At 63.7% G+C, this 12,256-nt stretch overlaps 3 protein-coding genes across 3 annotated transcripts; 1 reads left to right on the plus strand and 2 right to left on the minus strand.

The window, feature by feature from the left end:
- Window positions 1-4,097: 4,097 nt before the first annotated feature.
- On the plus strand, window positions 4,098-5,084 carry EMIHUDRAFT_241773 (hypothetical protein; the record flags this gene model as incomplete). Its single annotated transcript, XM_005773202.1, has 3 exons — window positions 4,098-4,341; window positions 4,453-4,591; window positions 4,964-5,084. The coding sequence occupies 3 exons, from the start codon at window positions 4,098-4,100 to the stop codon at window positions 5,082-5,084; spliced, it is 504 nt and encodes a 167-aa protein (XP_005773259.1).
- Window positions 5,085-6,190: 1,106 nt separating this feature from the next.
- On the minus strand, window positions 6,191-7,321 carry EMIHUDRAFT_241774 (hypothetical protein; the record flags this gene model as incomplete). Its single annotated transcript, XM_005773203.1, has 3 exons — window positions 6,191-6,242; window positions 6,320-6,543; window positions 6,644-7,321. 3 exons carry the CDS (start codon window positions 7,319-7,321, stop codon window positions 6,191-6,193), a joined length of 954 nt encoding a protein of 317 aa, XP_005773260.1.
- Window positions 7,322-8,757: 1,436 nt separating this feature from the next.
- Window positions 8,758-9,543, minus strand: EMIHUDRAFT_241775 (hypothetical protein; the record flags this gene model as incomplete). Its single annotated transcript, XM_005773204.1, has 1 exon — window positions 8,758-9,543. The coding sequence occupies one exon, from the start codon at window positions 9,541-9,543 to the stop codon at window positions 8,758-8,760; it is 786 nt and encodes a 261-aa protein (XP_005773261.1).
- Window positions 9,544-12,256: the final 2,713 nt, after the last annotated feature.

Below are 12,256 nucleotides of genomic sequence, written 5' to 3' on the forward strand. Positions count from 1 at the left end.
GCTACCAGCGCTTGGTGTTGGTCACATCGGCCCCGAGGTCAGATCCATCTACTCTGTTGATGACAAGACTTGTCTACCGGCTGGAGCCGAGCAGGAGGGCCCGGCGCACAACCCCTTGTTCAAGAGTTCAACTCACCCTCCACACCCCGTAGGCCGTAGCACTAGCCCTAGAGCCGTAGCCGTCGTGTAGCAAGCTTAATCCCGCCTTAAAGAGGTACGAGATATTTATACAGGAGAGGGGGCCATCGTCGCGATATCCAGCGTTGTACGATGAATAAATAAACAGGTCGCGTCGTCCTCGACTCGGCGCCTTTTTGCAGGGGCGGGCAGGCAACTGGCAAGGAGTTGCACTGACTGTACCCGTGAGCCGTCTCTCGCGCGCTCTCACAGCTCCAACTTGAGCTCCTCCTCCTCAGCGAGGGCGGGCCCTCGCTCTGCCTCGCCGCCACCACTCCCGGCGCCGCCGTCGCTCCCAGCCGCGCCGTCACCCACGGCGGCGCTGCCACCCCTGACGGAGTTGCCACCCCCAGCGCCGCCGCCCGCGCGCTCCGCGCTCGCCTCGCCCGCGGCGCCGCCTCGCCCTTCCCTCTGCGGGCAGTCCTCCCCGCTGCAGACGGGTAGCGGAGTCACCGCGTGGCTCTCGCCCAGCACCGCCGCCGAAGAGGGCTCGTGCCCCCTCACCGCCAATCGCTCCTCCAGGATGGACCGCGTGAACAAGGAGGTCGCGCTGCCCAAAAAGTAGGCGCCCCTTGCGCACACCGCCAAGTCGAACAACCCCATCGCCGCCGAGAGGCGGAGCGCGCCCGCCGCCGCCGCCGCATCGGACCCGACACCGCCCACGTCGCGCGCCGTCAGCGGCGGCAGCAGCGGCGCCGGCTCCGGCGCCAGCTGCTGCCCGCTCCTCCGCTCGATCATCGCCGGCCGCAGCTTGGCGGTGACGTGGGCTAGCTCCGCCGCCACGACCGAGTCGGTCGCAAGGAAAGAGCGCCTAGAAGAGAGGCGTGTGAGCCATACGCAGAGAGGCGTGAAGAGAGCACGAGCTGGTCGCGAAGAAGCGGCGCCGGACGCCCGTCCGCTTCATCAGCCGGCGCGTGTGCCGCACCAGAGAGTGAGGCGACTGGAGCGCGCCCCGCGTAGCGGCCCGCGCGGCGAGGAAGTCGGCCCCGCGCCGCCAATGGATGGCGACGAAAGGCTCGCCTGACGACACGAAGACCGCGGGTCAAGAAGATGACACCCGGGCGGTGTGCGGCGGACGGCTCGCCTACGCGGGAGAGAGTGCCGCGTCTTGAGAAGGAGAGGGCCGTGACGCGTGGATGGCGACAGAGGGGGCTACTGCTGCGCCTCCGAGCAGCGACGCCGCAACCTTCTCCGCCGCGGCCTCGAACGCACCGTGCAACCGAACCGCACCCCGCAGTGGAGAGACGGCGCCCAGCCCGATCCCTGCGGCGAGGGGGACGGGGCGCGCTAGTGGCGGCCGCAGGGGCCCTGGAGAGGCTACATCGCGGCTACAGGCCGAGCTGCAACCGTTGCAGTGAGTGCCTCGCGTCGCGGCAGAGGCGACAGCAGGCGGGAGTCGGGCGAGAGTCGGGTCGGGGTCGGGGTCGGGGCCGTCAGGGTTTTAGGTCCGCGAGGCTTGGCACGCCTGGCATCGCATCCGGCAGCGGCGGCAGCACCGGCAGAGAGGCGGGCGGGCGGTGCAGCAGGTTGAAGGCGAGGACGCGGGAAGAAGAGAGGCGCCGCAGCGCAGCGATGGCGGAGGGGTCCCACTCGGTAGGCAGCCCACCCGACGCGCCCGGCTGCCACGCTATCCGGTCAGCCTCTGCTCCGCCCTCTCCGCCTCCGCCGCCGTCGAGACGGTCGGAGCAGTGCACTGCAGCAACCGGCAGCAGTGCACGGTTGAAGGGAGCGCCACCGCCGGGAGGGACGTCCCGTGCGACGCTGCCGCAGCGGTCGAGACCAACCAGCACGAGCGTCGCGCGCAGCGCCGCCTCGCCGCCCGCGCTCCCTGCCGCCTCTCCGGCCGACAGAGCGAAGAAGCGGCGCAGCTCGACCGCCGGCAGCGCGGCGCGCATGGCACTCACGTTGAAGAGGGCGCCCCACTCGACGGTGGAGAGGGAGAGGCGCGCGAGCTTGGCGTGCGCCGCGCCGCAGCCGCCGCCGCCGCACGCACCCTCCGTCGTCCCCTCCACCTCCGCCTCGGCCGCCGCCTCCTCCTCCTCCTCCTCGCCGCTCTCGACGGCGGGGAGCGGGAGGCCGCCACGGGTGAAGCCGTCGACACGGCCCAGCATCTGGTGCCGCGGCTTTGGGGGGTGCTCGTGCAGGCGGCAGCGGGGAAGGACCAGCGTGCGGCCGAGCGCCACCGCGAGGGCCGCGTACCGCTCGATGTAGAGACGCTGCTCATTGAGGCGGGCGTGCGCGGGTGGATCGACGAGAAGGTAGCGCTCGACCTCGTCCACGGCGGCGGCAGCGGGCTCGGCGGCGGCGCCGGGTCCGGGAGGTTGGAGGGCCAGGGCCAGGAGGAGGGCGGGAGTAACTCTCCGCATTTGATTGGAGTGGCGTAGGAATCCTAGCTTCGCAACCTCGAAACACGCAACCTCGACACCTCGACAACGTCGACGCGCCCTTTCTCCCGGAAGCTCCGGCGCCGCTCATGCAGAACTTGCGGAAGCCGAGCAAGGTCGTCTCGTCCCAGGGCGCATATTGGCCCTCTCGGACGACGGCAAGTGGCGCGCCGCCCCCTGAGGCTGCACCACCGCCGCCGACTCCGCCGCCCGGCCCCGTCGTTCCGCCGCAACCGCGCCAAGACTCTGGAGGACAGCTTGCTCAGCTGAAGAAGGAGCACGAGAAGCTGAAGGCGAACTTCGTCTCGGCGAAGAAGCGTGGGCCACGCCTCAGGGTGGGCGTGCCTTGGCCTAAGCACAATATTCTCGAATATCTCCGAGAATATAGATGGTCCCGCGCACTTTCGTATTCGAGAATATTCTCGAGAATATAGATGCCCCGGCGCGGCTTTTTCTCAAGAATCTACGAGATTTCTTCAGTCCTTGACCTTGGTTGACCTCGAGTGTCAAGATATTCTTGAATATTCTCGACGTTACATCGCGGCGTCTATAACGGTCTTGACTACAGCTTCTCGAAGCAGCTCTTTTGCCCCCTCAACAGTAGGTTTTGGGTCGATGCAGACGGAAATCTTTAAGTTTTGGACGTTCCTGAGCGGTTTGGGAGCACAAACCTCTACTTTAGAGCGATTTTTGGCGTCCGCTGACCTCTCGCGTGGGGAAAATATTCTCAATATTCGAGAATATTCTCGAGAATATAGATGGTCTGGCGAGAATATAAGCAAAAGAATATAGATAGTACTTGGCGAGAAAAGCGTGCTTAGGCTAAGGCGTGCCAGCGACCAGGGGGGGGAGGCGGAAGGGGAGGAGGCTTGCGAGGAGTATGAGGCCACGGAAGGGGGCGGGTTCCAGCCGCGCCTGTCTCTCTGATCAACGTTTGCGTTCAGCTCTTTTCACGTAATATGAGGCAGTCCGCGAACACAACATGAGTATGTGCTTCTTAAAAAACTAGAATCCGAGCACACACACATGGCCCGCTACCGCACCCTTCACGCTCAGCGGACGGCGGGGCTCACCGGCGACCAGCTCCGCAGAAGCTGTGCAATGCGGCCGGGGCTTGGGGCGGCGGGCGGCCTTGGCGTCGCGGGGGCCGCAGTCGGCGCTCCGGTGACGGACGGCGCGCCTACATAAGCACAACGATTAATGCATGGACCTAGGGCGGCGGAGTCGGCGGCGGTGGTGCAGCCTCAGGGGGCGGCGCGCCACTTGCCGTCGTCCGAGAGGGCCAATATGAGAGAGAGATTTTTAGCAATACCAAACAAATATATATGCGCCCTGGGACGAGACGACCTTGCTCGGCTTCCGCAAGTTCTGCATGAGCGGCGCCGGAGCTTCCGGGAGAGGGGGGCGCGTCGACGTTGTCGAGGTGTCGAGGTTGCGTGTTTCGAGGTTGCGAAGCTACGCCAGGGGCTAAGCCAGGTATTTTCTTCTCAATAACAAGGCTGTGAACTGAACTCGCTGTGGTCTCCGCCCAGAGCAATGGCCTCGACGCATCGGCCGCCCCTCCATATCTGCGCCGCACTCACCGCCGTCTGCGTCGCCATCGCGCTACACCGTCCGGCGGTCGCCGCTGCCAGGCCGCCCAGCCGCTCCTTTGCCGATTTCGAATCCTTCTGGCCGCTGTATGTGCAGCAACACTCGCTCACTACGACAAAGCTCCTGCACGGGGTCGGGACGACTCTCGTCGTCCTCTCGATCGCCGTCCGCCTTGGCGCGGCCTCGAGTCTCCGCGTTGGGCTCGGCTTTGCTTCCGGCAGCTCTCTTAGATGAGAACGCGAGATATCAACGTCCGACTGGATATACTACACCTGTCCTCTCACTCTGCTGTGATCAGGCATCTGCCTCTCGCTTCTTGGCGCTGATGCCACCGCAAGCTGCAGCAGCGGCCTGCCCGAGGCGGCCGTAATGGTCTCGCTCCTCATGGGCGTTGTGCGGCTCTACTCTGGCCTACCGCCCTCGCAGACGGCCGAGATGTAGCCGAGACATCTCTGAGAGATAGCGCCGAGATCGCCGCGAGCTGTGTGGGCGGCCTGCGCCCAGCGACCCTGCCTGTGGCCATCCCGAGAATGGTCAGTTATCAGTCATCATCGCTGGTGTGCCCTATTAAGATCACGTTGTGATCTTAAACCCCATAGGCTGCCCACCTCGCCTGCGGCTACGTGCTGCCCTGGGCTGCCCGCTGCTCCGCCTCGAGCGCAACTGCGGGGAGACCGTCGAATCTTCACGCTTCCACGCTCCTCACAGGTCGCGCATTTCTTCGTCGAGCGCAACCGGCCACCTGCTAGCCGCCGCCCCCTCGCTGCGAGCGGCGTCTCTTCAGGCGCGCCTGGTGAGTGGTGTACTAGGCCCGCCACCTTCAGCCACCCGACCTTCTCGCTGATCGGCGACTTCGCGCTCTTGGGTCTCAAGGCCACACAGCGGCGGCACCTTCAGCGTGGCCGGAGTGCTGACATGGCGCGACTCTGATGTCTATAGGTTCGCTGTTGACCGGGCGGCTCCCACTCAACGCAACGTCGCCCGCCGGGTAGGGCCGATAGGTCGCGGTTCGTTCTAGCGGGCGCTGGTTTGTCTCGCCCGTGCATAGAGATTTGGAGACGACCCGCTCTCGGACGACCCTCTCAACCCACCGCATGGATCGTCGATCGTGAGGTCTACGAGACGGTGTCGGGAGCAAAGCTTGGGCTCGGGGCATATTTTGTCTCTGTTTTTCGGCGCTCTTTTCCAATTCACGAGTATCCGTCGGCGTCCAAAGATTTCCAAAGCCTCGGAATCCACGCTCTCTTCATGGAATCCCTTACCTCCCGCTCCGCGAGCCGCATCGCGCACCTCTCGCCTTGGCCCCACGCCGGCCCTCTCACTGACCCGGGTGGCAGTGTTACGCCCACTGCCCCGGGATGTGGTTGCCTCGCTCGTCCGTCTGAATGGAGCAAAATGGCTTCGGGTCGCCCTCGATGACGACGCATCCAGCCTAACTAGCCCTGTGCCCCAGCCTTTCTCTGGTAGGACGGGAACGAGATGATAGTAGGGAGTAGAAGAAAGCAAAGAGGAGCCCTCCCCTGCCGCGCACGCACGACACCACGACTCCTGAGAAGAAAGCAAAGAGGTGCCCTGCGCACGCACGACTCCGCAGGAGAAGCCCCTCCCCCCAGACACAACACAAGGGAGAGGTGGGTGGGTCACAGAAAACTGCGGCCGCCAGCGACTGGGCGTCTCGCTGGCGGACGGGAAGAGGAACACAAAGGGACGTCCGGACGTCCATCCACTGGGATGAGAGTACTGGAGACCTGAGGTCGAATCTGCCGATTCCACAGCCGCCCACAGGAAAGCCGCCTCAACACGGGGTCTCGGCTCTATCGAGCCATGCTAGCTCCAGCCGCAGCCCCACCCGGCGCCAGTGTTCCCGCCCCCCGGCAGGCAGAGAAGACCAATCCTGGGGGAAGTAACCTTCTCTGGTAGGACGGGAACGAGATGATAGAAGGGAGTAGAAGAAAGCAAAGAGGAGCCCTGCGCACGCACGACTCCGCAGGAGAAGCCCCTCCCGCCCGTGCTTGCGCAGCGCAGCCTCCTCCTCCCTACTCGCAATATGATGGGTTCCACCCTGCGGTGATTATGATGGGTTCCACCCTGCGGTGATTATGATGGGTTCCACCCTGCGGTGATTATGATGGGTTCCACCCTGCGGTGATTATGATGGGTTCCACCCTGCGGTGATTATGATGGGTAGATCGGGGAGCCGCTGGTGTAGCACGCCGATCTTCTCCATGGAGGTGGCGAAGAGGTTCGCCGCGTCCAGAGCGGTCAGAAGCCGCGACCAGAATGCCCCATTGAAAAGCACATTGAGAACGTGATTCCCATCGAGGAGGATGCCTGTCTGCTGGTCCACGCTGAACCAGCACCGCGGCATGAAGGCGCCCTTGGCGTCGCTCTGCCCCCGGGTGTAGCTGGTCACTGCTCCTGCATTGTCGTACACCGTGAGACGTGAGGCCATGCAACTCCATGAAACTCTCCCAATGGTAGACGGGCACCTCGCCTGACTTGCCGAAGCTGATGTTCACGTTCTGGCTCTGAGCGAGCGCATTGCCTGCCACCTCGAGCCACTCGAACGGCGCCCGACTGGCTCCCAACCCGCCAAAGACTGGGTATACGCCTCCGATCTTCGGGCGCCCCTGGAGCTCTTCCGTTGTTAGCACATGGACGCCGTTGAGCCAGAAGTTGATGCGGAGGATGAAGTAGGTGACTGGTGAGGGCTCGAAGGCGATGACTTGCGACTGGGGGTGCACACGTGCGATGAGAGAGGAGATGAAGCCAATGTTTCCGCCGACGTCAAGGATGAGAGGCATGGGCGAGGTGAGATGGCGAAGTCCATAGTCGTCACATTCCCCACAATCGCGTCCCCAAGCGTCACGGCGGTTTGCAAACTCTTTCTGGAGGCGCCCGATGGTGTCGTCCTTGGCAAGAGCCGTCACGTTCACCGTGACGCCCAGCGTGCTGATGGCCGTCACCTTTGACATGCTCCGCACCATGTGCTGCGCCTTTTCGTGACCGACCAGGGAGACGCCGAGCGCCGACAGCCATGGTGGCAGGGCGCTCAGCTTGCCCAGCAGCAGCCCTTCGTGCATAATCATCCGTTGCGGCTGAACAGCACGCGCGGGACCGACGACGAGCGCAATGAGCGCGAGCGTCGCGGCGACCGTGTTGGTCATATGTCGCGTCCTCCTCGTCCTGCGCGGCACGCGGCAAGTCGAGATCAGGTGACAGGGGCGCTGGTGCGGTGCGGGCGGGAGTGTGTGCTGGCGAGGTGCTCGTGTGACAAGGCGGGCGGGCCATGTGGCGCGGGTGCTGCGAGCCGTGGCTTGCGCAAAGTCTGTGGGTGAGCGCTGGCGAAGCATCACGACACACATGAACAGAACACGCTGCGTGACGAAAGCGGGGGAGTGAGACTAGTCGTCTCCTCAAGTCGTCTCTCCACCGAGACCCATGAACAAGAGAGCTCAATCAGCTCTGAGCCATGAATATCGCCAGGAAGAGGGCGGGTGGGGGCGATTGAATCATGGCGCGAGGCGCGCTGGTCCATGGCAGCACGTTGAAGCAGAGCAGGTGGGGACGAGGACGCGCGTGAGGACGCGTCGCCTCTCTGCTGTGAATAGAGGGAGAGTGCTGCAGCGTTGGAAGCTTGGAACCGAAGCTCGGCGCCTCGCCCTCAGCAGAGCGGGCGAGAAAAGCTGAAGCTGTTCGCGCCACCTCTGCAAGGGGCCCCTCCAATCTCCTGCCCCACCGCTTGGTAGCAGGTCGCATCGACGGGTGGCCTTGCCTCCCACATCGATGCGGGCGTAGGGTTGAGTTGAGTAGTGCGTCATCTTGAGGAACGCTAGACTCGACTCCCTCTCGGAGATCGACGCCGCCCGACCCGCCGGAGATCACCGGAGATCACCCGAGATCACCCGAGATCACCGGAGGTCTCGATGTCGCGGCGACGACGATCTCGACGGGGCCCTGGCGTGGTTGGGCGTTGGGCGACCGCGCGGGCGGCGCGATTCCTTTTTCTTTTGCTTTTTTCTTGCTCGGGCGTTCTACTTCTATAGAGCCGCGTGGAGGGCGTGATGTCTAGACTCTTGACTTGTTTCCAGCGGTCGCACGTGTGAGATCCAAACTCGAGACCAAAACGGGGAAGCTACGGTAAAGCCCCTGGCCCTGCCCACCCCAGAGCTCGACGTCGAGCTCCGAGCTGCTCAGAAAATGGAAACCGGCATAGAGGCCATAGCCCCGGCACAGCGGCGTTCGGAAAAGCGACGCGCGGTTTTGTCGTTTGAACACGTCGCTGGCGCCGACGCCGGCTTCGCCACCGGCGCCGCCACAGCCTAAGCCGGCGGCGCCGCCACGGCCTTCTTCACACGCCTCGCTCCGTGTACACCGCCCACCCAAGCAGCCTCAAGAGACTCGAGACGCGGCCGCCCTGCAGGAGCGACAGGAGCGCTCCAGCGCCGAACTCCGTCGGCGAGTCAAACAAGGGCGGCCGCGACGGCGCGGCGGCCACGGCTTGCTCCGTGTCCTCCTCCTCCGAGGCGACCGAGTCCGACTCGGAGGTTGCGTCCGAGCCGCCCCCCGCTCTCGCCTCACCGCGCCTCTCCTCCTCCTGCTGCTAGATTTTGATGAACCGATCCATGCTGAAGCGGATGAGCTCCATGCTCCTGGAGTGGTGCTGCAGCAGGCTGGCGTCGTCAATCAGGACGCCGTTCGGCGGCTCTGCGAGGCGCGGCGAGGCGAGGAGCAGCGGTGCGAGCCTCGACGCGTACTGCTTGGGCTGGCCGAGGCCGCCCTCGAAAAAGACGTACTTTGGGCGGAACTGCAGGATGAACCATATGTCGGTGGCGGCCATGGAGTACGTGGAGACGACGACCTCGATCGACTGTCCTTGGGCAAGCCGGTGCCCGAGACTGGCAAATCCTGCGTAGCGCTGCTCGGGCCGGCCGCCGTTGGCGAATGCCGAGATGCCGTCGCGCGCGAATGCCGCGAGCCAGCATTGGTGAGCCTCGGCGGGGGCCAGCACGACGTAGAGCCCCCTCAGGCGCATCGCCTTGTGGTGCGCCACGAGCGCGGCGCAGGACGCATGCACATGCGGCAAGCGGCTGTCGAGCAGGCCGTTCAGCCCCTGCTCGTAGATGGCCCGCATCCACCGCGAACCCGGGTCGGCCTCGGCCTCATCCGGCAGTGACTCCACCCGGCCACGCAGGTAGACGCAGTTCTTGGTGAAGCTCTTCCAGCCACGCGGCGGCGTCTTTGCGGCGCGTGCCAGCTCATCCTTCCAGCGCTTGCACACGAGGCGAGCGCACTTGCAGCGGCGCAGCGCATCCTCGCGCAGGAGCGTGCCGAGGATGACGCCTAGGAGCTCGTCGGTGCTTAGCACCTCGTCGCAAAGTGACGACATGTCCCTCGATCTCTTCGGCGAGACACTCTTCGGCGAGACACTTGGCACTCCGTCGAGCAAACCTCGAACCTCGCGCCGACTCGCCGCCGCCACCCTCGCAATGTGTATGGTGGGTTTGCCACTGATAGATCTAGTACTAGCACGCGCCAGTTCGCACCTGTGTCGAGCCTGTGTGCTGTGAGAGAGAGTTCTTTTGTTTAAATTCTTGCACTTGTGCAAGATTGGGCGTCTTCTGCCGCAGTCCCTTTCGATGTATGTAGCTCTTACGAACATACATACCCGTAGGTGAACTGCTGACAGGGTTTGCGATGAGGAGCGATCCGAACGTGGTATTCGGGTGATTAGATCACTACCGCCGAAGCGCAAGCGCTTGGAGCAAGGGAACTGCCACGTTTGATGGGAGGCCCCAGGGTGGGGGCCACCTCGAACCCCTGGCCAGGCGACCGGCGTGCGCGGGAACGGCAGGGGTCATGTCGCGCGCACCGGGCGGCGCCGTGCTCGCAGCAGCCGGGATCGCGGCAGAGTATGGTGGAGAGCTCTACCCGCGCACCTGCCCAGCGATGAGCTTGACGCCGCTCCTGGCAGGCGAGGCAGGGATCTCGGCGACGTTGGAGAGCGGGCGCACGATGTCGTGGGCGACGCCCGTCCGCAGCCACGTCGTGGTGACGATGATGGCGAGGAGCATCACGGTGGAGAGGAGCGTCCGGCGCTGCTTGGGCTCGCTCGAGTTAGCGGTCTCGGCATGGGCGCGGCACGGGTTTTTCATTTATCAGGGCTTGAAGGTGGACCTCCAAGAATTCATTTATCAGGGCTTCCGAGGTGAACCTCGAAGAATTTTTGTACTCTTTGCTGTACTTTGGGGACGTTATATATTGTAAGTACCCGTCCTCAAAGTACAGAAGAGAGTACAGATTTCCCCTCTGCGAAGCCTGCCTTTACATAGTAAAAAAGAAAACCAGGGCGACTTTTCCCCTGTTCACGCCCTCACACAGGCCAAAGTTGGACCGCGCGAGATCGCCCCCTCGCGCCGTCCGTCGGGCCCGAGCTGTATGTCCGTGCCAGAGGCCTCTCCCGCCCATCGATCGCCTCTGGGCTGACTCGTGCGAGCGGTTCTCCGTGTATCGATGGTGGACAGTAGCCGGCATGGCTCACGGGACCCACAAAGCAGCTATCGCGCAGCGCCCGTCGCTACACGTAGACAGTGAACACTGGATACGTCCAACGGCGTCCAACTTGGTAAAATTCGGTCCAGCTGATTAACCCTGGTAGGTGGACAAAAATATGCGTTTTTCGGCCTCCCCTCCCTAACATTAGCCGGCCAAAATGTACTCTGACCGGTTAATATTATTAGGGAGGGGGGGGCGGTCGGGTGTCAGACCTACCTAGGTAGCGCTAGGCGTGCGAGGCTGACGTATTTTGGACAATCCACCTACCAGGGTTAAAGGCCTATTTCGGCTCTTGGGCGGCCGCCCTCAAACCCTATATAGGGTTTGCGTTCGTCCGTGCGCGGCCCCAATGCCGGGCTCTGCGCCGGGTATTTCGGGCGCCGAGAGTGGCCTGGCCCCGGGCCCACCCCCGGAGGCCGATGGCGACATGCACCGCGACCCATTCCGCCTCCTGGAGGCTTCTCTCAGACGTTCAAGCGGCGCCAGGCAGCGGCTCGGCCGCGCATCCTTCACACACGCCGCCACGACCGGGATGAGAGAGCCCGGTGTCGAGCCCTGGTGCGAGCTGCATGTGAGGGGCGGCTGTGGACAAAGCAGGCCCACCAGACGGGCGTCAAAGCTTGCCGTCGGGGTGCTGTCGTGGGGAGAGCCCGAGACAGCTGCAGAGGAGCCGAGTGCAGTGGCGAGCCAGAGGCTACCTGGGTCACCAAGTGGTAGCCCTTGCCCATTCTGAGCAGGGCTGTGCTTTGGTGGGATTGTGCTTGAGCATGTGTGAAGTGGGAGTGCGTGCCGGCGGTGTCTGTGGGTGAAACGGGCGTGTATGAGGCCGTAAGAGCCGTGGTATGAGCCAGAGTGGGCTTCATCACCCAAGGTAAGGACGGTTTGGGACAGCTCAGACTTGATACTGATGGGACTGGGCCAGGTGAGCGACAGAGAAGGCGAGGTGGTGAGCTGGGAAGCCACTTTGTCGGCACCTGGACGTGTCGCGATGAACTGCCGAAAAGCACCTTTTGCGGCTGTTGCTCGAAACTTCGGGAGACAAGGCCTACATATTATGACTGCATCGATGCGCCTGGTGCATGAGGGCTGCGGGTCGGGACATTTCACGGTCGGTGGCGCCGGTGATGGCCTCCGTAAAGCCCTCGCAATCGCCTCGGATGGGGTCCACCGGAGACAATCTCGAGCCCTCTCCGTGGCATCACGAGCCGGTGTGAGCTTGCAGACCCAAGGTAAGTGCGGTCTGGGATGGCTCAGGCGTGCTACTGACGGGCCTGGGCCAGGAGGGCGACAGAGAAGGCGAGGTGGTGCGCTGAGAGCCTGAAACATCCGTGTGTGACCGTGTCGCGATGCAGCTGCCAAAAAGCGTTGTTTGCGGCTATTACTGAAAAATTCGGGAGACTAGGCCTACATATTATGCCTGCATCGATGCGCCTGGGGCATCCTGGCTGCAGGTCGGTACTACTGCGGATACGTGGAGCATATCATCAACTCCTGATTGGCATGTCGTGCGACTCCGATGGACGTCGCCGACAGAGATCTGCGAGCCC

This window comes from Emiliania huxleyi (assembly GCF_000372725.1).
Source record: "Emiliania huxleyi CCMP1516 unplaced genomic scaffold EMIHUscaffold_342, whole genome shotgun sequence".
NCBI classification, from domain to species: Eukaryota; Haptophyta; order Isochrysidales; family Noelaerhabdaceae; genus Emiliania; species Emiliania huxleyi.